Source organism: Vulpes lagopus, chromosome 10, assembly GCF_018345385.1.
Source record: "Vulpes lagopus strain Blue_001 chromosome 10, ASM1834538v1, whole genome shotgun sequence".
In the NCBI taxonomy this organism is placed as follows: domain Eukaryota; kingdom Metazoa; phylum Chordata; class Mammalia; order Carnivora; family Canidae; genus Vulpes; species Vulpes lagopus.
Window position 1 is genome coordinate 94,597,099 of NC_054833.1, and position 27,383 is coordinate 94,624,481.

At 50.1% G+C, this 27,383-nt stretch overlaps 1 protein-coding gene across 2 annotated transcripts; it reads right to left on the reverse strand.

Moving 5' to 3' along the window:
* Positions 1-27,383, reverse strand: WFDC1 (WAP four-disulfide core domain 1). Of its 2 annotated transcripts, XM_041772280.1 has the most exons (7): positions 26,922-27,383; positions 12,839-13,022; positions 8,620-8,703; positions 7,496-7,636; positions 3,133-3,174; positions 1,869-1,940; positions 1-397 (listed from the first exon to the last, which is right to left on the reverse strand). In XM_041772280.1, exons 1-6 carry the CDS (start codon positions 27,183-27,185, stop codon positions 1,882-1,884), a joined length of 774 nt encoding a protein of 257 aa, XP_041628214.1. In that variant the 5' UTR covers positions 27,186-27,383; the 3' UTR covers positions 1-397; positions 1,869-1,881. The 2 variants fall into 2 exon arrangements, with proteins under 2 accessions (XP_041628214.1, XP_041628215.1); XM_041772281.1 differs by lacking the exon at positions 7,496-7,636.

Here is a 27,383-nt window from a genome sequence, read left to right on the forward strand (position 1 = left end):
TTTCCATTTTGTAAGGAGAGATTTATTTTGAGAACATTTGGGATAGGTACGTGCCTTCCAGAGTCAAATCTGGAAGAAATGTGATGCTGAACTCTGTCTTAGAATGGGGCTTCATACAGCTCCCAAAGACGGTGACCTCTTCCCGAGGCCTGTGGAATCACCAGGTCAGACGTGCTGGATCTTCAGGATAATAAAACAGGGATCTGGTGCTGGCAAGGGGCTCCCACAAAGTCACCCAGCCAGACGGGTCATGCTGACATTGGGAGCCACGTGTCTTGTCTAAGTATCTCTGGGGTCATGCTCTGTGGAGCTGAGCATGACCTCTGGGGGTCAGATCATGTTTTATCCAACTGTTTCCAAGACTTAGCAGAAAGTGGAGGAATGTTCTTGCAATTGGCTGGAAGAGAAACAGAGAAGAGAGCAACATGAGCCGCCGCTGGGGCAGAACACGAGGTCACAGTCCGCGTCATCTACTTCCTTGCACCCCTCCCCCCCCACATACACCAGTAAGATGCCTGTTTCCCTAAGACTGAATTCTTAACTTCCTTCAACTTTCAATCTCTCTAGGTATCGTCTTGTTTAGTTCCTAACACATCCCTCCCCATCATTCCCATTCTATAGATAAGGAAACTGGGACATGCAGAGTTGAAGGCATTTGCCTGAAGTCATATGTGGTGGGTCAAGAATTTAAGCCCAGTTGGGGCCACCTGGCTGCTCCCAGAAGCCACTGCAAACGGCCCCCAGCGCCTCCCTGTGGAAGCTCACTGTCCTCAGGGGATCAGGCCCACTCCAAGGACCATTCCTGTCATCAGCAGGTAATAGACATGTTGGCACCAATCCCCAAGGGCTCAAGAGTTTCCTGGGGGACTTGCACTAGAATATTCTGGAATCTGAAACCCAATGTTTGCCTTTCAAGGACATTCTGGGGAAATAGGCTGCTTTCAAGGGCTTTTGCTTACCGTGTGTGGATATTCAGCTTTTACAAGGGTGAGGTGGGCATTTGGGTCTTACTGGCAGAGATGCTCCCAGTCTTTGGCATCCACAGGCATGCATCTCGCCTTGGAGAGTGTCTGAGAGCAGGGCCTGTGCCTTCCTTACACTCTCTGGTGCCATCCTCACCGCTATCATTCTCTTCCTACCCCACTGGCCTCCCTGTGGCTCCTCGAAACCAAGATCTCTCCTGCCTGGGGACTTATGCTCTTCCAGCAACTTCTGCCCATGCACACCTGTTCCCCAGGTCTTCCCAAGGCAGCTGCTTCTCCTCAAAGATCTTGGCTCAGATATGACCTTCTCACAGCCCCTCCCAACCTGGCTACTCTGCCTCATGACCCTATTCATTGTCTTCACAACACTTATTGCAGGCTGATTTCTCTGTTAATTTATTTAGTGTCCCCCTGGGTGTGGGGACCCTGGTCCTTCACTGCGACAGCCGCAGTGCAATGCCAGACACCATGCAGATAGCCACCCATGGCTGCTAGGGAACTGAGTGCTGCGCATGTGCCTGTAGAGGAGTTGGCACTTGAGGCTATCATGTGACAGAGGGAGGGAGACGCAGAGGGATAGACTTCAGGGAACAACAGAGGACTCATCTGCTGTTCATGGAGGCATTAAGACAAGGAATGGAAAGGAAAGTTGCAACCTAGTCTAGTGTTTGGATTTAGGTCCAGATGGTATAGAAACTTCCACCTCGGCTACATACCAAGTTCTCGTATGTTTACTTTGATATTGAGAATTTTAAAGTTCTACCCCAGGTAAAGCCCCACTCTCCCCTCCCACTGGTCAGTTTGGTGATTCAAGCTCCCAGGACACCTGGTTGCACAAACCTCCCCCCCACCCCGCCGCCATTGGCCACCATCCCTCCCACTTACCAGCACTGCTGCCTTATTGAAAGTGCCTCTGGGGTCCTTTCCCAGGCTCCGCCACATTTTTGGAGTCACCTTCTGCAAAAAGACTAGGGCTCTGTCAGGGCAGTGTCCTGTGTGCTGTGGTCCTGCCTGCATTTCTGGCCCAATCTACTGCCATTCCCTCTTTGCTCACTGTACACCAGCTGCAGTGATGGCCAACTTGTTTCCAAACTCAGGATTCACACTGGCTCTTCCTCTGTGCACTATTTCTTATTCTCTAAGCTGAGCTTAAATGTCCCCTCCTCAGTAAGCCTTCCTTGACATCTGTCTAATATCTTGTCATACTGTCCTGTATGTGACCTCAATCACCCTAATCACTATTGTTATTAAATAACTACTTGGGGCTATTAATGTTTGTATTTCCTGCTTGATAGTGGCCGCATGATGGCAGAGATTGAGTCTACCATGATCACAAATGTAGTCCCAACTTCTGGCACAGAATAAAGAGTGGTGCTTGAAAAATATGTGCTATGACTTCTTAGTAAAGATATGATGAATGGAAGGAAGGATGGATGGATGAATGGAAGATGGAAAGATGGATGGAAGAATGGAATATTGGAAGGATGGATGGATGGAAGGAAGGAAGAACTGGTGGATAGATGGATGGAAGGAAAGATGGATGAAAGAATGGATAGATGGAAGATTAGGAGACGGGATGGATGGATCAATGAATGACTAGATAGAAAAATAGTGTCAGCGTATTTTCAATCCCCTAAATGATAGTAGGAAAGACTCAAGCATATCTAGTCCCGAGTTCTAACATTTAACACGAAGCCACTTTTCTTCTATGAATGCCTCTTTAGCTTTCACCTCCTCTGCATACCATCATCTACTTTATTTTCCAATCCTAGTTCTCATTTTGTCCCCAGTGAGACATCCCTAAGCTGATGCCTCAGTCCCAGGCTGCACCCTAGAATGGCTCCTGTTCATGTCAGATGCCACCTGGAAGGCTGCTCAGGATGGAGGAGAGATTTTCACACCAGAAGCATCTTGGTGTGAAATGCCAAGATTTCCAATGTTGGCATCACCACATTACCTCCAAAGGGCCATCTAATGGCAGAAAGGCACCTGGGAAAAGTATGGACATTTCTCTTCATTTCTCTTCACAGCAACTTCAGACTATAGCTCTTAAAACAGCCAATGGAATCCTATTTTTTCTTTTTCACTCAAAAAATTCTCATCGCTCCTTTAAGTTTCCTATGCAAAGGAAGAGTGTTTCCTTTCTTACCTGGGTATTCTTTGTAAAATTTGTGTCGGAGGAATCGCCCATCTGGAAAACAGCAAGAGGATTAAACTCCTTCCAGTGAGTTCATAAGGCCAAAACTATTTCATAAGAACACCAAGGAATTATTTGTGTTTTCACTACCATCCCCTCCTCCCAAGTGCGCATGGAGTTTCTAGAAGCTGCACGATGGTGATGTCACAACCAATAGAATGCAGAAGCAGACGTGAGAATCTAATTCTCTTCACACACATATTAGAAAGAACTGCAAAAATGTAAACCAATGCCAGTCTTCTGTTTTTGTGTGTGTCGGGAAGCATAGTTACTTGTAAAGAAATGTTATTTCTGTTTAATGCATGAGTTTGTCATTGTCATTCTTAAAGGAATTAACACAAATATTTTTAATGCCTTGGCTTTAGTTTAGTCAAGTAATTACCCACAGCCCCACAAAGGAGATTTCTATGGGATTCTCAATGTTTTTCGTGTGTGAGGGGATCCCGAGGCCAAAAAGCTTAGGAACTGCTGTCTGAACAGATGAACCAGAAACAGAATTTCAACATATTATTCAGCAAGTGTGATTACAAGCTATATAATTCACATGGGGAACACATGGTACTTTCTGAGTCTAAGTTCTTACTGCATGTGGCAAAGTAATGAGTTTCACTAATCCTCTCTGGGCCTCAGTTTACTCACCTAAAATGGGCATAAAATTAGCACTTCTTGGGGCACCTGGGTGGCTCAGTTGGTTAAGGGTCTGACTCTTGGTTTCAGCTCAGGTCAGAGTCTCAGGGTCCTGGGATCAAGCCCCGTGTTGTCCAGCTCTGTGCTCAGTGGGGAGTCTGCTTGAGATTCTTTCTCCCTCTCCCTCTGCCCTTCCCCCTGCTCATGTTCTCTCTCTCTCTTAAATAAATAAACAAATAAATAAATGAATATTTAAAAAACAGCACCTCATTATTGTGAGGATGAAAATAATTTCATTTGAATCACCAATATGCAAATAATAGGAGAAACCACACGAGACTGCCATTTTTGTACGTGAAAAGTGGTCAATTTTTTGGAACGTCATACACCTGCAATTACTAAGGATTCTCGCTGTTAGTTGTCATCGACCCCACCCCCCCCCGCCCCCAGCCTATCACGGCAGTGAAACATTTGTGCCTGAGAAGTCTGACCAGGTACGCAGAAGTTTCTCTGAACACTGCCAGGAATGAGCTCACCCCTCCATCTCGGCACATCAGCTTTGTCAACAAAGCCCATTTATGCTAATATAATGTTATATGTCAATGATGTCTCAGTTTTAAAGATCACATTTATACAATAGCTAGACATTTTGTTTCCTTTTGTTTTGTGGCCATCCTAAAAAGCATCAGGGTGCTTAGAGCCCCACTGACATTTATAGTACAAGGTGACAGAAGCCAGCAGAACGGATCCATACCCTCAGGCTGATAACTTATCAGCAATGAGGGCCACAGCTATTTTCTGAAGCAAATGGCTGGGTTTGCTGGCGGCGATGAAGCATTCCTGGGCCTTCCTTCTCCTTGGGGATGAACACTGGGGAAGGAGACAGAGGGATATGTGGAGCTGGACATCCTCCTCACACATATATCTTTACCAAACATGATTACATGTCATTTTTATGAAATAGATTTCCCCTGCTCAAGACTGAGTGATCCTCTGTTCTGCTCATTCGGCATTAGCAATATTGCTCTGTCAGGGGCAAGCCTGGGAGACACAAGACCCTCAGCCTCTGAGTGACCTCAAACCCATTTGGAGACATGCACTGACTCCCCGGACCCTGCTCTCCCAAGAGTCAGATTTATTGCCTGTGTCAACATTTGTTTTCCTCTTGAGAAAAACATGAACCCTTCCAATGTTGGGTTCCAAGCTGATGGGCTGTAAAACCTGAAAAATCACTGGCTAGGAGCTGGCTCTCAGAGGGGACTTGCATCTTAGGTGTGGGCATGAGATCTGAAACTTATTCTCAAATAGTTCCCAAAATAAATATGCAGATTTATATGGTGAGACAGTGGGGACCGGGAAGAGGAAGAGAGAATGGTAAAAACCATATTTTAACAACTGACAGATCATTGGGGTGGAGGGTTCAAGGTACGGTTCTTGCAACTTTTCCGAAGCCTGAAATTATTTCTTTAAAAAAATTTTTTTTAAAGACTATTTATTTATTTGACAGAGAGAGAGAGAGAGAGAGAGAGAGAGAGGGAGAGAGAGCAAGTGCACAAGCAGAAGAAGGGGCAGAGGGAGGGGGAGAAGCAGGCTCCCCACTCATGGGGAGCCTGACATGGGGCTCGACCCCAGGACCCTGAGATCATGATTTGAGCTGAAGGCAGATGCTTAACCAACTGAGCCACCCAGACACCCTGAAGTCTGAAATTATTTCAAATATGTAGTTAAAAAAGATAAAACTTAAATAAAAGGCTTCTTTTTGGTTAACCTGAGATGAGTGCCCCTGTTCCTCCCCGAGGCTGTTGTCCTGAGGGAAGTTGTTGGACGTCAAGGCATTTTCAAACTCCCATATAATTACCAACAATTGTTGCTCACTGGCAGCCTCTGGGAACAAGGCTAGGAGGAATTTCACTTACATTTCCAGCTGGAAGGCTCCGATCATTCCTGAGGGAGGGGAGAACACACACACACACACACACTCACACACCGCATGGGCTCTGCGGCCCATGGATTGGCTCAGAACTCCCCCTCTGCTCCTCCTTAGCTGTGTATACTGTAGGCAAGTTCCTCTTCCATAAGACAGAGAATGGCGTGAAGTAGATGAACTATTATTAGCCCATTTTACAGATAAGGAAAATGAAGGCCAAGAAGGTAAGGCTACTTGCCATACGCAGCAGTGAGGAGCCAAGTGGCCACTGGAGCCCAGGCCGTTTGGTGGGAGAACGTGCTCATAACCCCAAACAGCAGGTGGAATGTAGGAGAAACCACTAAGATGCCTACTATGGGCAATTCTTTTCTGAGAGAGAGAGAGAGAGCTCAAGTGGGGAAGGGGCAGAGAGAGAGAGAGAGAGAGGGAGAGAGAGAGAGAATCAACGCAGGGCTCGATCTCCCCACCCAGAGATCATGACCTGAGCTGAAATCAAGAGTTGGATGCTTACCCACTGTGCCACCCAGATGCCCCCTTTTATGGGCAACTTTTTCAAAGCTCAGCATTCCAGGAGCCAGGCTTCTCAAGACAGTTCTAAGGTCTCACACTCAGGCTATTTGCAGTGATGATGATGCTAACTGCATAGCACTAAATGTGTCCTTCTTGAAACACTTCAGGAAAATACGTCGTCAAATCAAGAAAAGAAGTGCTTTGGCAGATCACGTACCCTGCCGTGTTCTTCCGGCCTCGGTGTTGACCAAGGGTGCCATCTGCAGCTCTCAGGGCTGAGAGATGCAGAAGTGGGGACTGGGCCCTGAGTCTAGGCTCTCAGAATCCCAGGGAGCTCATCTGTGACAAGACCAACCCACATCTCCCTGAAATTCCAGATTCTTCGCTTGCCACCCATTTCTTCCAAGTCCTGTGGACCTTACACCTCGTGTGAGGCTCCAGGTATCACTGGCGGCACCTGCTCTGTGGTCCTGGCTCTCTGTGGGAAAATCGTGCAGACTGAAGCAATGCCATTCATGCCCTTTCCCGGTTGATTTATTATTTACTATTCACCTCCAGGGAAAAAAAGGAGTTAAGTCATACTGAATGCTCTTAGCAGAGACCCTGGGAAGTCAAGGGTTCTCAGACAATTTTTAAAAAAGATAGAAAGAGGCCAGCCTGGGTGGCTCAGCAGTTTAGTGCCACCTTCAGTCCAGGGCCTAATCCTGGAGTCCTGGGTTCGAGTTCCACGTCAGGCTCCCTGCATGGAGCCTGCTTCTCCCTCTGTCTGTGTCTCTGCCTCTGTGTGTGTGTGTGTGTGTGTGTGTGTGTGTGTGTGTCTCATGAATAAATAAATCAAAATCTTTAAAAAAAAAAAAGAAAGAAAGATGGATATAAAATATCTGATGTTTACTGAGCACCTATTATTGCTTGGCTCTGCTCTGAGGGCTTTACATGTATGATTTAAATGAATTTCCAGAACACCATACAGTGGCCGCATTTCACAGATGAGAAAATGCAGGCTAAGAGGCTTGAAGCAACTGATCCCAGCTAGGAGGTGGCAGGGCTCAAAGACGTGGGTCCCATGCAGGTGAGGCAGGGAAAGGGTGGAAGACTCAAAGCGGGAGGCACAGAAGTAGGAGGACAGGAGGAGCTCTCGGCCAGGTTTGGGGGTTGCTGGCAGTTTTCTCTGGGACTGGTGTCCCTGTGGGGTGTTCTAGGGAGAGTGGGGCAGGGGCAGGGGCCAGGAGCATGGCACGGGCCCGCACTCACCTGCCTGCCGGCGCTGCTTGACACACTGCCCGCGGTTGGGGATGCCCTCGGCCACATCACCAGGGCTCAGGATGTGGCACTCATAGCCTGAGGGGCAGAGGAGAGGCTCCGCCCCGTCCTCCGTGGTGCTGCAGGCCTCAGCTGTGGGAGGGACACATGCCCGGGGCTTGGGTGGGAGCAGGGAACCAGAGGGTCTGCCTCCCACTGCACCCCATGTTCCAGGCTATGCCTTGGCTCTCTCTCACAGTGGCATGTTCATGCACATGCACATATGCACACACTTGCCAACACACAGGGACAGTCCAAAGTCACATGATCCCAAACACCCTCATGTACATAGTGACATATACACACACGCACACACACATGAATATACACACACACACACACATATGCACCTACACACATGCTCACACTTATAGTCATGTGTGTTCATGCACAAAAGCCTGATGCATACACAGATATGTGCATCTACACACATACAAATCCTGTGCCTGTATCCACCAAATCCTGACACACGCATGCACTCACATCTACAGCCACAGGTGTACACACACATTCATACACAAATCCTGACACAAACACATTTTTGCCACCGTGGCTCTTAATACACACACACACCTACAATCACACACATTTGCCTTCACACAAATGCACAAACATTCACAGAGCACAAGAATAGCTGCACACACTCACAGATGCAGGTGTGCACACAGATGTGTGCAGAGTCATGGGCAGAGTCACATATGCACAAGTGCACACACCCGTACCCTCCAGTTCTCTAGATCCCAGGGCTGCTGCCTGCTGTCCACCCACCTAGAGAAGGCCTCACTCTCAAGAAGGAGTGAACCCTTTATTATGATTTTAGGAGTTTGAAAGCCAACCCCAACCCCCTCCCTCTCAGATCTCCCTCCCACCCTCCACCCCTGGCAGAGGGAACGTCAAGCCCTATACTGTTCTGGGGATTCTGAGAGCCTGGCCAAGCCCCAGCCACCACCCTTTATATCAGGTGGGGAGTACTGAGTATCTGAGCACGTGACAGCAGACAGCCTGCTGGAGCAGAGGCAGCCTGAGATGGAGGGACCCTGGCTCGGATGTCAGGTTGGGCTTCATCCTGTAGGCACCTTGCAACACCTCCTCAGGGCCATCCAGAAGCCAGCCGTTGCCACCGAGCCATCGAGGTTTCGGCTGCACTAGCCAGTCTAAAACTAACAAAATAACGAATGGTTAAATTAAGCCCCCTCAACCACCCCCCCCCCCCACCGCTCCTCAGGTATCTGAGAAACGCCCCAGCCTCTGGGAGTGTGGGAGCCTACACTTCATGAGAAACAGAGAGGCTCCCTGCCATACATTGGCCCAGACTTTCAGTAGCAGAACTTTGAGTTTCCTCTACTGGGTGCCAAGTTGAAGACTACATTTCCCAGCCTTCCTTGCTGGTATGGCCACATGACTGGGTTCTAGCCAATGGGATGCGAGCAGAAGTGATAACATGACTTCCTGCCTTGTCCCTGCACTGATGCCTCTTTGCTCTCCAGCCTCTGGCTTTCCCTCTTCCTGCAGCTGGGAACACTTTGATCATGCAGAGCAACAACATGGAAGGAACCTGGGTACCTGGATGACTGGAGTGGGGCCACCTACCTGCCATGGGCCACCAGCTACTCTGGCCTATTAAGCAACAGAGGATTAAATGCCTAATAGGTTGGGACTCCTGGCTTTATGGGTCTTTTTGTTATAGCAGCATAGCTGGCTCTTTATTTTTATTTTTTTAAAAGATTTTATTTATTCATGAGAGACAGAGAGAGAGAAAGAGAGAAGCAGAGACACAGGCAGAGGGAGGAGCAGGCTCCATGCAGGGAGCCCGATGTGGGACTCGATCCCTGGACACCAGGATCATGCCCTGGGCTGAAGGCAGGCGCTAAACCACTGAGCCACCCAGGGATCCCGTCCCTACGTTTTTAACAAGATCAATCCACATGGTAGACTGTAAAGTGTTCAAAATCCCAGAGCAGGGGTGGAGAGCCCAAATGCTTGCAGAGAGCAGGTAGGTGACATGAATAAGAAAATCCATGGCCAACTGGAGGCAGTCCCGGCCTCAGTGGGTCAGCTGCTGGTCAGCACTGGCCAGCGATTCCCCATGTTCCTAGGGCCTGTGAGTCTGTGTTTTTTTTTAAACCTTGTAGATATTATTTAAAATATAATGTTTTTAAATGTTGGCAATTAATTTTTTTTTTTTAATTTAGGCACTTAGGGATGCCTGGGTGGCTCAGTTGGTTAAGTGTCTGATTCTTAATTTTGGCTCAGGTCATGATCTCAAGGTGGTGAGATCAAGCCCCACGTCAAGCTCCATGCTGAGTATGGAGCCTGTTTGGGATGCTCTCTTTCACTGTCCCTCTGTCCCTCCCCACACCCCGGGCACCCCCTACTCTCTCTCTCTTAAAAAATTTTTATGTATTATGGAGAGCAAATAAAACTGGTCTGGGATCACATTTATTTATGACCTCTGTTTTTGTTGGATTCCAAAATATGACAAAAAATAAAGAGGTTGATGTGCTGTCTAGTGCCTTTTAAGGTACCTAGTTGGATATTGGTAAAAATGCTGCTTAGTCTTTTCTTGAAAGGAACACAAGATGATCGTTAGCTGCTCACAGGGTGCAGACTGGAACAGAAGAGCAAACCAGCAGTTTGCAACTTCCTACTGGAGGGATGACATGAGGAGGATCTGCAGGCATGATTTCCAGTCTTCTGCTTCTCCCCTCCTCCTCCCTACCATCTCGGACCACATGATAGAAAATGTTTTCAATGCTAGTTTTTATCAAATAGGAGAAAGTATTTCTATTTCCTATTTGTATGTTTTGCCTTGGTCAAAGGCTTCTGAGTAGTGGGAAATGTACATACACAGTTTGCTGCATTTTTTGAAACTGAAACTTGGTCAAGGTCTCCCATTAGCTTGCAGACCCTTAAAGGCCTGGGGGCACAGGGTCTCCCCTCTCTGTGCTTCAGTAAAACTTCTTGGGACCACTTGCTAAGTGAATTTCCTGCACCCAAGTCCTTATCTCCAGGTCTGCTTTGGAGGGAACCTACCCAAAGATTGCTACGAAGTGTGTAAGATGCTTAGAACAGGGCCTGGTGCATTTCAGATCATCTGCTCATGTTAGATCAGTGGTTCTCAAAGTGGAGTGATTTTGTCCTCATGGGACATACAGTAAAGTTTGGAGATGCTTTGTGTTGAAACAATGTGGGGTGGGGGTACTACTGGCATCTCATGGTGGAGGTCCAGAGATGCTATTCCACATGTGCCCAGGTCAGCCCCCCACCCCAGCCCAAACTAGAATTATCCAACCCCAAATGTCCAGGGTGCCAAGGGTGAGAAACTCTGTGTTAGATGTTGTTATTATAATTATTACTATGACTAATAAACAGCTGGACTGCTCTGCCTGGCCAGCGAAAAACTAGTCATTCACTGATTCGCTAGTTCATTCAATATTCACTGAGTACTTTTCAGGTGCCCAGAGATGAGTTCAAATGGTGGGCATTCAGCTGTGAATGAAACAGACCAAACTCTGCAGTCTGGGACTGACCATCCAGTGGGGAGAACAGTCAATGCACAAATAAAACACAAAGTTCTAGATTGTGCTATAAAGAAAAATTAAGCAGGGAAAGGTGGGTAAGGAATGGCTACAGGAGGGTTTGCCATTTAGAGAGGGAAATCTTCCCCGAAAAGTGATCATCACTTCAGGACAAAGATCTGAAAAGGGTAAGGAAGTGAGCAATGTGGGTGTCTGGGAGAAAGATGTACCAGGCACTGAGGGATCCCCACATATGGGTCCCGATCCTGGAGTAGGAGTCCCGCATCCCTGCAGTCAGGGCCTAAAGCAGTGGATGCTTCTCCACAGTCAGAAGACTGGATTGAAACACCAGCTTTGCCTGTTGTGTGATCTTGGGCAAGCAACTCAGCTTCTCTGAGCTTCTGTGTCTTCAGCTGTAAAATAGGGATGGTAACGGTCTCTCCACACCATAGGGCTGTGTGAGCATTACATGAGATGATGTATGGAAAGGCTATTGGGAAAGTCATGAACAGTTTATAGTTTGTGCACTGCTCAAAAGCTCCTGGCGTAGGCGGCAAGTGGAGCTAGAATCCCTGTGCGCTGTCACACTCCCAAGGAAAGGAAACCTTTTTTGACTTATCCACTCAGAGGAAAGTATCTTTCTGTGCTTCTTCCACCAGCAGGGGGTGCCATGTTGTCTTTTTAAATAAAGGAGCCCTCCCAGCCTGCCTAGTCCCTTGACAAGAGGCTGTGCTCAAATGCAGGGTAGACTGTAATTATGAGCATTATTGAGGGTGCTGAGTACCTTGTCACTGCTGTGACCTCACCCCAAAGAAAACAAAGCGGGGCCATTCTTGCTTTGGCCTTGGGAGGAGGAGGTGGGCCTGCCTTCTCAAGCCACCTCCATCAATTTAGGCCCAGGGCACCTAGAGGCCTCTCCCTGACAGGTGCAGTCCAAGCAGGCTATTGTCATGTAAAGGCTCAGCTCCAAGCAGAACTGAGAGGGGAGGAGACTTTACTTCCCCTATCCTATCCACTCAGGGGCACCTTTTCTCCGCCCTGGGGGACACACTGCCCACCTTCCCCCAGTATCCCCACAGGCTCCCTTCCGGCCCCTCCCAAGCCTCTCCAGAAGGGGTCTAAAATCTTCCCTTCAATGATGAGTGATTCCCTGAGGGCTGTTTCTCCCAAAGAAATTGCCATTAAGATTGAACAAACATCTTGATTTTCTGCTCCCTGCCGGCATAGCGCATGTTCAGAGTCCTCCAGGAGCTGCACTTACTCACTTCAGTCCTGTTGTGCAGCTGGGGGCATCTCAAGGGGTGACCAGCTAACCGGTGGACTTGAAGCCAGGAGCCTGCATCCCCCCTGACTCTCCCAGGTACACCCCACCTGGCCAGGGGAGGTCCCGGGTCTCTGTGTCAAATACACCCAGGGCCAGGATGGTGTGGGAAGTGGGCCTTGTGGGGTCTGGGGTGGGGTGGGAGGACTGGAGGACCCGCTGCCATCTAGGGGCCCCTGGGGTCCTGGCGGATGGTGGCACAGAGAATGTGGTCCAGGATTTCTAAGAAAAGCTGGAGATCTGGATTTTTTAAAAATGAGAAATCTCCCCATCTTCTAAGGAGGGGGCATCTTCCCGGAATGGGCCTCTCCCCGGGGCCATGTGCGCCCCCAGGATGGTCGCGGACCGGCAGGTGGCTGGATGCCTGCTCCGCGGGCCCCGCTGGCACACGGCACCTCCCCCGCCCCAGGTCCCCTGGGCGCCCCCCGCCCCCCACCCCGGGGCCCTGGGGCCTACCTGGAGGGGGCGGCACGGCCTCCAGGCAGGCGTAGGCACAGCCGTTGTAGCAGCAGCGCCGGTGCCGCGGGCACTCGGAGTCCGCCTGGCATCGCGCAGCCTGGCAGGCGCCGGGGGGCAGCGAACGGGGCGGCGGGGGGCAGCGGTCGGCGCGGGGTTGCCGGGGACCCGCCGCCTCCTCGGCCTGAGGGGACAGCGCGCGTCAGCGGCTTGCACCTGTCGTGCCCGTCTGCCCCGCGCCCCTCCTGCTGCAGACGGGCACGCTCGGGTATGCGTGTGCGCAGCGCTGCGTGCACACACACACACACACACACACACACACATTCCTCTGTGTATCTCTTACAGTCCGTATGTTTGTGCAGAGCTTCGAGAATTTCCAAATCACACAGAGGATGGATAAATTCACACAACTTGGGTAAATCTCACAGAATACTCAGCGACAGAAAAAAGAAAGGCCAGCTCAAAAGAGAACACACGGCGCCGTTCCACTTAGACTTAGTTCAGACACAGGCAAAGGTGTTGTCTGTTGTGAGAGGTCAGCGGGGTGAGTCACCCGTGGATGGCACAGGACCAGGAGGGGGCATGGGGGTCCCTGGGGGCTGGCGCCGTTCTGCTTCCTGACCTGGGTGTCGGTTACACGGTGTTGGGGGCAGCTGGACATGTGATTTTCCCACTTTTTGGTATTAAGTTTCAATAAAAAGTTAAAAATAAGATACAGTACTTAACGTACAGGAAATATGGGCACATGAGCAATAAAATAAGCATTTTATTTTTTAAAATTTTATTTATTTATTCATGAGAGACATGGGGCAAGAGAGAGAGAGAGAGAGAGAGAGAGAGAGAGAAAGGCAGAGGGAGAAGCAGGCTCCATGCAGGGAGCCTGACACGGGACTCAATCCTGGGTCTCCAGGGTCACACCCTGGGCTGAAGGTAGCATTAAACCACTGCGCCACTGGGGGTGCCCATAAAATAAGCATTTTAGAGGTGAGTTTGGGGAACTCTGTCACACCAGGCAATCCATACTGGATCCCTCTTCTACTAGGCCCCATCCTTGCTGGGGACATTGTTCTGCTTCTGGATTTGAAAATGGGCTGTGTGGAGGGCAGGCCTTCCACATCCCTACACACGTGCGTGCGCGCGCACACACACACACACACACACACACACATAGAATAGGTTCATTAGGAGAAAAACACCCTGGCCTGCCCCGCCTCCCGACCTGTGCCTAACCTGCTCCTGTCCCCTAACCCCCTATTTACCCCTGCCCCTGCCCCCCTGCAAATGTTTCCATATTTCAAAATCCTGCCCTCCTGTACAAGTAAATGATGCTTATCTGCAGACTGGAATACTGTGCAGCCATACAAACCTGCTCTTGGCCCGCTTATGAAAGATCACCAGGATGCAGTGGTGGGTTAGGAATATTAAGGTGCAGAACAGCTTGTATGCTACGCACCTAACCATGTTTTAAAACGAGGGGTTTTAAAACCCGTTCTAGGGTTTGCCTAGAACATTTTTGGAAGGATGCACTAGAATACACAAGAAACTGTTATCACAGATTGCCCTTAGAGAGGAGCATTCAGTTCTGAAGCCAAGGGGCATTTCTCCTCATTGTATATTCATTTGCCCCGCTTCAATATTATGTCTGCCCTGCACAGGTGGCTCAGATGTTGAGCATCTGCCTTCTGTCCAGGGCGTGATCCTGGAGCCCCAGGATCGAGTCCCACATCGGGCTCCCTGCATGGAGCCTGCTTCTCCCTCTGCGTGTGTCTGTGTCTCTCTCTCTCTCTCTGTCTGTCTCTCATGAATAAAAAAATAAAATCTTTTAAAAAAAAAAGAATAATTAACACGCCCTGCACATACTATTTTTTTTCAATTTAAAGAAGGCAATCAAAAAGAGAAGTATTAGGAAGAATTTTTAATGACAAGAAAAATACTTGTGTTAGTTAAAAAAAAAAAAGAGCAAGGAACACAATGGCATATGCCCTCTGACCTCAATGGAGCAAAAAGAAGGAAGGTCAAAGATGTGTCTACATCCTCCCCCAGCTCTAACGTGGCTGCAAAGACCATGCACTGCCCGCAGTGCCCTGCAGGGGGCGTCGAGTCTCCGAGGACGGGTAACGACCAGGTGCCTCTTGGAACTGGTGCAAGACCCAAGGGCCCCCGGTTTTCAAACTACCTCGCAGGGAGCCCTGGACTTAGAGGGAGGGCAAGAGAAGGAAGAACCAGTGACCTAGTGGGGCAGGGGCAGCCTGGGGAGGATGGCGCTCATGGCCCCACTCCAGCTTCACTCAGAAAATGCATCTTTTTTTTCCCATAGATATGTGTCATTTCATTTGTGAAATGTAAAAATGAACACAAAGCCAACCTTTGGCATAAAAGGAAACGAAGGGTTCAGGAGATTCGTGCTTCTACCCCCAAACAAAGGGGAGACCAGAGCAGGGATTTTCAAACTGGTTCAGCCTTTTCACCAGCCCCTGCTCAGGTCGGTCCCCGTAATTCCTGTATCATTGTGAATAATTCTCAAGCTGCAAGCAGAGGACATAATCCCACACCATTAGCTCTTAGTTCATTTTCTTCGGAATTAACAAAATTGGACCCATGTTGGGGCCTCGCCATTGTAATCTTAATTGAACCTGACAGCTGCCCCGGCCTCCTTGGGAGGGTGATGAGGCCAGCGTGTACATGGTCAGGAGGCTGTTCGTAGGCGAGGCCTCATTTACAGAAGTGCCTGGAACCTGCAGATCAGAGGTCAAACACGGTCACTCCCCTCTCCCCGCACTTCCCCCTCCAGCCTCCCAGTCCAGCTTCCCAGTTCCGGGGACACCAGGAGGTCCCACCAGGGGGTGTGCGGAGAGATCAATTTTAGATGTGCCATGCTCTTCCCTCCGAGGAGAATTCAAATGTCGTCTCCCAGAATTTGGAGAGAACAAAAGAGATAAGCGCCTTAGAAGTCAAATCTCCTGAGTTATTTACGGTGCAGCCCAAACAACAGATGGTCATGGGTGATAAAGGACTGATTTCACCGAGGGGCTCAGATTAAAGGATTAAATGTTTTGGAAAATATTTCATGTCATGCAAGGTGACACTCAAAGAGGGTCCTAAAAACATTGTTTCCCGGAGTTCTGAGAAAGAACTGGCTTTTATCAGAGAGATAAATAGATTGCCCCCCAACCACCTGGCCCCAGCCCAGTCCCCCAGGGTGTCCCAGCCCCTGGAGGACAAATAGTTAAAGGTCAGATGGAGCTGGCTGGTCCCCCTGCCCTCAGCCCCTGCACTCACCCTCTCCCTTGCTCATTCCTGTTCAGCACTCTTGGCCTCTCCGAGGTCCCTGGAACTGGTGCCACCCTGGGCCTTTGCACAGGCTGTGTCTCCTGCCTGAGATAGCAGCCTGGCTCCGCCCTCACTTCCCCTGGGGTCTCTACTAACACACGGCCCCCCTGCTTTACCTAGCTTTGAATCTCTGCCCGTGTGGGAACACTGTGGACCCACCCACTCATCGGAGTTGGTTTCCCCATTCTCCACTGTGCTCTCCTTACACACTGGGTTTGGTTCCCACCTGTGTCCGGGGCCCCCACAGCAGTGCCTGGTGTGGAGCAGGTGCTCAGCACGCATTTGCGGTGGGTGAAAGCTGCCATGGTGATGTTGCTGAAGTCGAGCCGACACTTGCTGGCAGGTCACCAGTCATCTCCCTAAGGGCTTCTGTCTTGGGACTGTGTGGTTGGCACTGCTGTCCAGGAGGCCTTCACTGATGGCTGCTGTCCCTTTGTATCCGATCCATGGCGCACCTCTTGCCGAGCATCGGCACCCTCCTCTGGTCACGTGAGGCCAGCAGGGGAAGTCCTATTACTACCCACACTACAGATGAGGCCCCTGAGGCCTGGAGAGTGAAAGGCTTGCCCAAGGCCACAGGTGAGGAAGGGTCATGAGCCCAAGTACTCCATCCCTCTCTCCCCAAGCCCAAGGAATGCATCCCAACTATACATCTAGAATCAGGCCTCAATTTCTGAAGGTTTGCTCAGACTCCTTACTCCTCCTGGCCTTGAGGCCTTCCACGCGCTATTCCCTCCGCTTAACTCTCCCCGGCTGCCTCTCCTTCCTTTGGGGCAAGAACTTAGGAGCTGCTCTGACCTGCGAGTCTACCAAGATGGATGGGGCTAAGGCCTGCGGCCTCATCAACACTACAGCTGAGTTCAGCAGGGATCTAACTCAGGCTTAGGAACTAGACAAGTCTGGGCTTACTTGGGATTTTTTTTGTTTGTTTTTTAAATTTTTTGTTTAAATTCAATTTAGTTAACATATAGTGTATTATTAGTTTCAGAGGTAGAATTCAGTGACTCATCAGTGTCTTTCCATCACAGGTCCTCCTGAATGCCCATCCCCCAGTTACCCCCTCCCCACCCCCTCCCCGCCAGCAACTCTCCGTTTGTTTCCTACAGTTAAGAGTCTCTTATGGTTTGTCTCTCTCTCTGCTTCGGTCTTATTTGATTTTTCCTTCCCTTCCCCTCTGTTTTGTTTCTTAAATTCCACATGAGTGAGATCATATGGTAGTTGTCTCTCTCTGATGGACTTAGCATAATACCCTCGAGCTCCACCCGCATCATTACAAATGGCGAGATTTCATTCTTTTTGAAGGCTGAGTAATATCCCATTGTGTATATACCACTGCTTCTTCATCCATTCATCTGTCGATGGATGTCTGGGCTCTTTCTGTAGTTTGGCTCTTGTGGCTATGGCTGCTATAAACATCGAGGGGCAGGTGCCCCTTTAAATCACATGTTTGTATCCTTTGAATAAATACCCAGTAGTGCAATGGCTGGGTGGTAGGGTAGCTCTATTTTTAACTTCTTGAGAAACCTCCACACCGTTTTCCACAGCAGCTGCACCAGCTTGCATTGTCACCAACGTACACGAGGGTTCCCCTTTCTCCAAGTCCTCATGAACACCCGTTGTTCCCTGTGTTGTTAGTTTTAGCCATTCTGACCGGTGTGAGATAGTCCCTCATACAAGTCTGGGTTTGAACTCCGTAGCTCCGTGATCATACAGGAAGACCACTGATTATCTGAGCCTCTGTTTTCCTCATCTGCAAAATGGGCACAAGAGCTGTCCCTGCTGCCGGCGATTGTGGTGGGAGCCGATGAGCTCGCAACTGAGCCACGGGCAACGCCAATTGTTGGAATTATGCTTACTTTTCTTCTTGCCGACTTGGCAGCCTTCGAAGCCTCTTGTCTCACAGCCAGGAGTTTGTCAGTTCAGGGTAGCTTCTCCAGGTCTTCGCCTCTCCAGGTCTTCCTTTCTTCCTGCCCCCTTCCTGCCCTCTATCACTCACAGGACGGTTTGGGTTTGAGGCTGCGGCAGGTGCTAAAGAAACCTGAGAGCTTGTCCCTGCCCCCAAGGAGGCTGGATCTAGCTGGGGACAGAAGACGCACCCCCAAGGAGACGCTCAAGCAACAGTGCCATGTGGCACTTGGCAGCCTCACTATGTCTAGTCGGATGAGGCAAACAACTGTCAGAATTCCTAAAAGGAAGGGGGCACCTGGAAACAGCCATGCCCAGCCTCAAGGATGCCCTGAAGTAGCATCTACCCCACCCTGTGGTCACCATCGCTGCCCCCATTATACAAGTGGGGGGACAGAGGCACATAGTCACTGCTCCAGGAGGTCTCATCCATAATAACAGCAGGGCAGGCAGCATTTATGAAGCTCCTACTGTGTGCCAGCGCTGAGCTAGGTCCTCACATACTGAGTCTCACTGAATCCTCTCACATAAGCCTCTGGGGCTGCTGCTGTTATTTACCTACTTGACAGATGAAGAAATGGAGGCACAGAAAACATGAGGGGCCCTTGCCCAAGGCCAAGCGGCTGGTGAGCAGCAGAGGCAGGAGTCGCACCTGGGTCTGTCTGAATCTGGCGCTTTCCTGTGCTGGGAGTCTGGATCCAAGGAGCGGCTTCCCCCCCTTGCCTGTGAGTTTCCCTGCTGCTTGGTCAGCTCCAGGAGGTGGGTGGGGGGGTCCTCACATGCCCCTGCCACCTGCCTGCCCGTGCGCCAGCCCCAGCTGAGGACACAGTCCTAGAACCACCTGCCCCAGGGACACATTCTACTAAGAATACACCTGGCCCCCATCCTCTGCAAGCCCATCAACCCTGCCCTACGTGGCCACTCAGTCAAAACTCAAGTCCCTCAGACAAATGAGGGGGCCCACCCCAGACTGACAACATCCTTCACAAAAATCCCAGGGCAACCTGTGATTTCCATCTCTTGTTTTCATTCCTGCTCAGGGAGTGTATCACAAGTCCATGTCCGAACAGCTGCCGAACACACATTGATGGTACAGTGTAGACAGTTCTGCATGCCTTCCTCCCATAAAGACGACTCCCTTGAGGCTCCCCCCCGCCTCCGGTGACTCTGTTTTTTCACTCCTCAGGGAGCTGGTTCTGGAGACCTCGGTGGATCTGCAGAGCCATTGTGCTGCCAATACCCTCAGAGAGCAGGTCAAGGGAATGCCAGGTCTGGACTCTCTCGGTGGAAAGTCCAATTCTAAGGGTTCAAGTCTGGCTCCTACACAACCAAGCAGCCTTGTATCCAACCAAAGGAGGCTGGATACAGAAATAATTGCCCATCTGTACTGAGGGACACCATAGAAGCCTTTGAAAAGAGGACACAGAGCTACTGTATCAACATTTTCACCATATACTGTTCAATGAAAAATGCAAGGTAGAAAATCATGTGAAGAAGCCAGACACAAACTCCACGAAGCATAGGATTGCATTGACATGAACTCTCCAGAACAGGCAAATCCATAGAGATGAAGAGATGCATGGGGATGGAGAAGGGGGAGCCACTGTTAGCAGAGTTGGGGCTTCCTTTGGGGAGTGCTTTGGCACTAGGTAGAGGTGGTGGTTGTGCAACATTGTCAATGTGCTCAGTGTCACAGAATTGTATGCTTTAAAATGGTTAATTTTACATTATGTGAAATTTCAGCTTCTTAAAAAAATTTGGGGGGACGCCTGGGTGGCTCAGTAATTGAGTGTCTCTGCCTTTGGCTCAGGTCATGATTCATGATTCCAGAGTCCTGGATTGAGTCCTGCATCAGGCTCCCCGCAGGGACCCCTGCTTCTCTCTCCGCCTCTCTCTGTGTCTCTCATGAATAAATAAATAAAATTTTCTTTAAAAAATAAAAAAATAAAAAAATTAAACAATAGAAATAAATGAAAACAATATGTGTGAGTGTAGCCATTTCGTGGAATAGTTTAGGCACACACACACACACACACACACCAAAATGTCAACAGAGCTTATGTCTCAGAGGAAGAATTTAGATCTTTTTACATTAGTTATAACTTTCTGGATTGTCTGACTTTCTTTTACGGTAAACGTTATTTTTCTAACCAGGAAACATTTTTGAGTCATTTCCATTTAAGGAGAAAGAATCCAATCTCCAAAACTGCCCTAGTATACCGGTTTCCCTCCCTCTGTGCTCTCCACCCCCTTCATCCTGCGTGTTAGAGCTTTACCCTTCTTTGGAATGTTCCAGCGACTTAACGGCCAGACCAATAAAAGTGCACCCCAGGACTGATTTGTTTGGCGCCGGAAGAAAGCCAATTTTCTTCTAAGCATTACTTGCTCTTCCTCTGGAATTTGTACGTCAAAGATCTAAAAATATGCCTCTCTTTGGAACAGAGTCTTCGTGTTCAGTGGGCCTTGATGAATGCCATTTCCTGACGCCCTGGGACCTCCACACTGGGCTTTGGGAGTGGAACTGGGTGCACGGCTAGGGACTTCCTCAGACAGGTACTCAAAAATCCGGATCTCGCCCCAGGCACAACCCCATCTCAGTGCATGACGACAGCACGCTGGCATCCACGAGCACTGCTTTGCACAGGAAGTCTTCTGGAACATTCCATCCCCTTTTATCCTGTTCTAGAAGGCTTAAACGTAATTTATTCATTCATTTAATGGCACATTCATAGTTCGCAGGCTGACTACATGCCAGGCACTGGACTGACTCCGAGGACAGCTGGGCTTAACCAGAAGATATCCCTGTCTTTACGTGGCTCAGTTCCAGGACAAGTGACAAACCTCAAACCAGACTTCACACAGATAAAACAAATGAATTGCTTTATTTATTTATTTTCTTTGTCATCCGCAAAAGTAATTAATGAAAAACTAAAGCCACAATAAAAAACATTATCCTGCAGATAATAGTCATGGAGCTAAATGCACTGAAGAGGTCGGGATGATATGAAAATGTTTAAGGGAACAGTCTTCTGAGGAGAAGACCAACTACCATATAAGTGTGTCTGAAGCAAGCACTGGGCATGCCTCCCTGGGGTGCTGGGGACAGAGGGGGCCACCGTCCAATGTTCTGGTCACATGGATCCCATGGACCTTCAGAATCCCTAAGATGTACCTTAGGTTTCCACTGTCACCCTTTTGAAAAAATTAATGCGGTAAAATATACATAATATAAAATTTGCCACTTTAACCACGTTTAAGTATATGATTCAGCGGCATTAAATTCACAATATTGTGCCACTGGAGTGTCTATTCCTGAAATGTTTACATCACACGCACAGAAATTCTGTTCTCATCAAGCAGTTCCTCCTCATTCCCTCCCCGGGCCCCCGGCACCTCTAATCTGCTGTCTCTATGGATTTGCCCCTTCTGGACATTTCGTACAGATAGATCATATGGTACGTGGCCTTTAGTGACTGGCTTCTTTGATGTAGTATATGTTTTCAGGGCTCATCTGTCCTGTAGCAGGTGTTAATTCCCATTTTTATGGCTGAATAATATTCCACTGCATGGAGAGGTCATATTTCTGTTTTTCATTTTGAGCTTCTGGACCTGTGGGCTGTTTCCAGCTTTGGCTACCTCAACTAGTGCTGCTTGGATGCACTAATGATGCACTAATCATGCACTTCCTCTCTGCTTGCCTGCCCGCCCCCCCCCCAACATGCACACCCCAGATTAGAGCCTCATAGGGTCCCGGATGCTTCTTCCCTTGCTCATTTCTACCTGGAATTAATTTCAGGACTGGAACCTCAGATGGGGAAGCCAGGTCCAGAGGAGAAAGTGATTTGCCCAAGGTCACCCCCCAAATCAAGCTACCCATTTACTTTTCCTTCCTTCCTTCCTTGATCTACCCAGCCATCCAGCCAGCTCAATCCGACCCCATTCTTAAAATGTTTCTGCGTGCCCGTGATGTACCAGACTCTGAGCTGGACACAAGGCTATGGCCAAGCCTACAGAAGGGTTGTCTCACCTCAGCATGCCACTTCCTCTCCTCCTCCCCCATGGGGAGCCACGAACACCTCAAGGGCCAGGAGCTGCCCCAGCTCCTCTAGAGGGAGGCATCTTAGAGGTCCTGATGATGGGATCCTGCAGGGGTGTGAGCTCATATCTTTCATCAGGGGTGCTGGTTGCCGGCCCCAGAAGCTGACTCTGTTGGTTCCCAGAAGCAGACCGCACGAGTATCCCAGGGCTGCTCTAACAAAATACCATGAGCTGGGGGCTTGAAGCAATAGCCAGAAGTTAGAAATCAAGGTGTTGACAAGGTTGGTCTCTTCCGGAAGCTCTGTGGGAGAATCTGTGTCTGCCAGCTTCTGGTGGCTCCTGGCCATCTGACATCCCTTGGCCTGTGGAGACATGCCTCCAGTCTCTGCCTCTGTCTTCCCCTGGCCTTCCCTCTGTGTGTCTGCTTCTGTTATCTCTTCTTGTCTCTTCTCACCAGCCATATCGGATTAAGGGAGGGCCCACCTTACCCCCAGATGTCCTCATCTTAATTAATTACATCTACAACAACCCTATTTCCAAAGAAGTTCCCATTACAGGTACCAGGGGTTAAGATTTGAGCCTTTTTTTTTTTTTTAAAGATTTTATTTCTTTATTCATGAGATTTGCACAGAGACACAGGCAGAGGGAGAAGCAGGCTCCCTGCAGGGAGCTTATTGAGGGACACCATCCCAGGATCCTGGGATCACACCCTGAGCCTGAGGCAGACACTCAACCACCGAGCCATCCAGGTGCCCCTAAGTCTTTTTTGAGGGACACAGTTAAACCCACCAACACAGACCTGAGACTAGGATTCTAGTGCAGGGCATATGTTTGGGAGGGGTCCCAGGAAGCTCCAGCAGGCATCCATGGAGCCCATCCAGGGAGTGTTAATACACAGGAGACTGGAGCTCAGATCCAAAGGGGACCTCTGAGAAACTGTACAGACCACTCTTCAGAGGTGGTCCTCCCGTCCAGGGATGAGGAGCCGGGGCCTGGTCTTTGGTTCCATTTGTTCCCATGGTGTAAACACCCCAGTACCTTGGACTGTCCTAGGTGCCAGCTGGGCATGCCCCCCACCAGAGAGATCCAGGCTACCAATGATGAGAGCAGATGGGAGGTCTGCACAGCTCCAGGCCTCTGCCTCTCCCCTTCTTGCTAACTTGGCAAAAGAATAAGAGATGCAATAGAAGGCTCTGGAGCTCGCAGAAATCATAAGGGGAGACTCCCTCTTGGGGAGACTGAGGAAGCTGGGTCACAGGGCCGGGGCTTGTTGCCAGCTTCTACAGGGCCAAGAGCCATCTGCACAAAAGTGGGGCAGCATGTATCAAGGAGGGGCACCCCTGCCCTCGCGGCTGCAGCCCCATACTGCCCGCTCTGTTGGGCAGGCACCCACAGGGATGGTGCAAACTGCCCAACCATCTCTAGCTGCCTTGGGTGGGCACTTGGGGGACAAAACAGACAGCCACAGCGACATGCAGAGACCACTGGGCAACCTAGCCCCTGGGGCGACATGACACGGTGGCTGCAATGGGCCCCACATGGTAAAGTTTGTTGAGAGGCTTCTAGGAGTTAATGTGCGGTGAACGCTTGTCCCGACACACAGCAAGTACTCAGTGAAGAACTGTTTCACTAAGTGCCAGGAAAGAAAAGCTCCCCGCAAAAGGCCACTGGGCTATTCCCAAACATTCTGTTCTCTTTTATCCGGCCTGGCAGATATTTGGTTCTGTGCGTTTGTCTGCTCTGGTTTTATTTTCAATAGTGCACACATAGAGGGGGGTGCTCTGTGCCAGGCACGGGGCACACAACTCCCCAAGGTCTCTTCCCTGGGGGAACGCAGCCAGGCTGCCTTTCCCATGCTGCAGACCAGGAGGCCGAGGCTCAGAGACAGGAGCCCCCTTTCTCATGACAAGTGTCCCCCGATGGCCTCCTTGGGGACAGAGGAAGTGCCTCCCTCTCTGGTGTGTCTCTAAGTCCTCAGGCAGTAAAAGGGACACAGTGTTTGGGAAGAGCCCTGGACCCACTCTGCCCACAGCTACTACCTCCACCCCCACCTGCAGAAAGGGGGAAGGGGCACCTGGTGCCAGCTGGGCTGGACGACCAGCCTTGCCATCTCGCCGTGGTGAGTAGGCCCCCCATGATTGTGGGCGCCAGGCCAGGAGCTGGACAGGGTCGAGTGGCAGCCCCTCCACACATGGTGTCTCCCCACCCAGACACCACTAATAACCACAAGAGCAGAGAGAATTAATTGTAAGATGGAGTGAAATCATTAGCAAGTGACACAGTTCTTATAGGGAGCATCTACTTCCTTTTTAACATAAATTATATAATTACAGGCTTATAGGATTCAATTTTAATAAGGGCACTGTTCAACTCTCCAGAGTGGGTACGAGCTGGCTGCGGCACACTTCCGGACACCCGCCCCACAGCGCTCCAGGGGCCGGGGCTGCAGACCTGACTCAGTCTGGGGCGGGGGTGGTAGGTGCCCCATGAGGGGAAGTCATGCTTCTGAGCGTGTGGGAGCTGTTGCCTATATTCCTAATTTCCCTATTGGGCGTTTGCAAGGGCCATGGAGGCCATCTGGGCCTCGGCCTTCATTTCCCAGGCAATGACCAGAGGGGTAGTGAGTGGCCCGAGGCTACACAGCTCACTGGAGGTGCCACTGAGGTGAATCCCTGGGCCTGGTGTCCACAAGTCAACAGCCTGTACCCTTCCTCAGGTGCTTTCTCTGAGGCCAGTTATTGGCACGAACCTCTCCCGTGTCCAAGCACTGGGGAGGGATGATGATGCCTGCTGATAACCAGGGAGAGCTCCAATCCCGGGGCGCAAACTCGAAGCACTTGCCTTCTGGCAGATGGAGGCTAAAAGCAATCTGGTTTCTGAAGCTCACCTGCCCAGGCCCCATGCACATCGTCCCCAATCACCCCGCCTCTCCATTCCTCCTCCTGAGATGCCACGGCACTTGCTCCTATGACACTCTGGGACAGAGTGGGGATCAGACCAGATCACGTATTGGAAATCTCTTTGTTATCCTAGAACCAAAGTGCTAACTACTTTGGAGGACTGAATCATCCTGTTGGGCTAGCAAAGAGCATGGAGGTGTTAAACCTCCCTCCTTGCAGCAACCAACCCTCTCCCGTAGTGAGGGCTGCCCCCTCAGATGCACCATTTTTGCCTCAGTATACCTCTGCCCATATTGAATCTTCTTCCAGGAATATCCTTCCTCTTCCTAATTTTTTTTTTATTTTTTTAAATTTTTTAAAATTTTTTTTTAATTTTTTTTTTCCTCTTCCTAATTTTTAATAGTTCTTCAAGATCTGGCCAGGGTCTCACCTCCTCCAGGAAGACTTCTATGAATACATTGTCTCATATGAGCTCTCCCTTCTCTAAACATCTACCATCATTTCACTTGGTATGAATCTGTTCCACTCCTAGTGGCCTCCTGCCTGACCTGAAGAATGTGAGCCCATGAGGTTAGGATTAGCCTCAATATAATTTCATGCATCTCATCACAGCAAGAGTCATTAAACATTCCCCTTTCCCACTTATTTATCTGACAAACTCCTATTCATCTTTCAAAGCCCAACGGTGAATGTCCCGAGCCCTGGAAAACCCTCCCGACCCTTCCAGGGTAGAGCTGAACACATTCTTCTGTGCTTCCAATGCATTTGCTCATAAATTACCCATAAGAATGTACCGAGTGCCAAGTTAATGGCAGGCGCCTGGCGTGGCACAGAACACTGTACTGAATGAGACATCAGGTCTCACGCTGAGGAGCTGCATACCCCCCAGGGAGGCAAGCACCAACCAATTTCACAGTAATTTAATGAAGTCACCAAGATGCACTGAGCACTTGCTCTGTGTTAACCACTGCATGCATAGCAACCGTTTCACCCCGAGAGAGCTTTGAACCTACACTGCCTTATGCTCCCCATGTGGGAAGGGAGGGCACTAAAATGACACCCTTCCACCCCCCACTCTATCTCCTAGTCCCCTTCCAGCTTTATTTTTCTTCTTGGCACTTGTCACCAAACACACTATGTTTTCCTTATTTCTTACTTACTCTCTGCCTCTCTCACAAAACTGTGAATTCCCCGAAACAGGGATCTGATGTCTGTATGCCCACAGCCCAGGACAGTGCCAGGTCAACAGTGGTGATCAGATACATTTGTCAAAAGGAACGCATCACTCTTTCTTTTTCTGATGAGCTCACTGGCGCTCAGAGATGTCAAATAAATTGCCCGACGTCACACAGCTGGTGAGCCGCAGAAGGTGGATTCCAACCCAGACACCTGGCTCTAAGGCACATGCCTCCTGCCGTTTGCAGTGTTGTACCACCCCTTTGAGGTGCCGCCACATGTCACCGGACCGCCTTCCCTACTCAACTATGTCCCCCTCCAGGGTGGGAGCTGGTGTCTCCATCCTGCAGCCACAGGACCGCACACAGTGCCTGGCCCTGAGCAGCTTCCACGGACTGTTTACTGAATGAGTAAATAGCTGCATGAATGTCTAATTATATTTTATAAACATCTGGTTATTGATTGTTGAGACAAAACACTCAGTTTTAAGTCCCTGGAGTCTTCAATCGGGTGCTGCCTGTCAGGAGAAAGTATACTGTGGTAGCCAAAGGCATGTCACAATCCCCCTGCACATTTTTGGGGTGCCCCTCTGCTGCTTTCCCAACAGACAAGGAGCCTTGTGAGGGCGGTGAGTTCATCTGCCCACCTCCCGACCCTGGCACACTCAGATAAAGATGCTGCCCTGCCCGAGTTTGGGGGGATCGCCTCCCAGCCTCCCTCTCCCGGGCACTTACGCGGGGCTTCTCGGCCAGCCTGGGGTGCAATGCCCGTTTCCAGAGATTCTTGGCAGAACCGGCTTCCAGGAGAAGCAGCAGGAAGCACAGAGCCCAGATGACCTTCCTTCTGCCGCTGCCCATCCTGCGGCTAGAAAAAGGCATTTCCTCCCACATGTTCAGAGACGAGGGGCCCTCTGGCTGGGGGGGGCCAACAAGTAGGGAGCAGAAGTGTGCACAGTCTGCCGGCCTCTTAGCTCGGCTCAGCCGGGTCCCTCGGATCATGTGTCCGCGCCCAGCACGTGCCCCCACCCCTACCCCACCCCCGATGGTGGCCGGCCCGCCCGGTTATTTTTAGCTTGCCCTATAACATCTGGCCCCAGAGGCTCTACCATAGATGTCTGCAGCCCAGGCAGTTCAGATGGTGGAGGCTGGAGGAGGGGGCACTGGGCTTGCTTGGAGACGTGGCCGGGAGTGGCCCTG

Excerpts from the sequence above, each read along its gene's own strand:
- WFDC1 (XM_041772280.1), bottom strand. The coding sequence starts at position 27,185 with ATGATCCGAGGGACCCGGCTGAGCCGAGCTAAGAGGCCGGCAGACTGT. Across the intron at positions 3,175-7,495 it reads CAAGCAGCGCCGGCAGGCAG|ATGGGCGATTCCTCCGACAC; the intron begins GTGAGTGCGGGC and ends GCTGTTTTCCAG. Across the intron at positions 1,941-3,132 it reads ATTTTACAAAGAATACCCAG|AAGGTGACTCCAAAAATGTG; the intron begins GTAAGAAAGGAA and ends GTCTTTTTGCAG.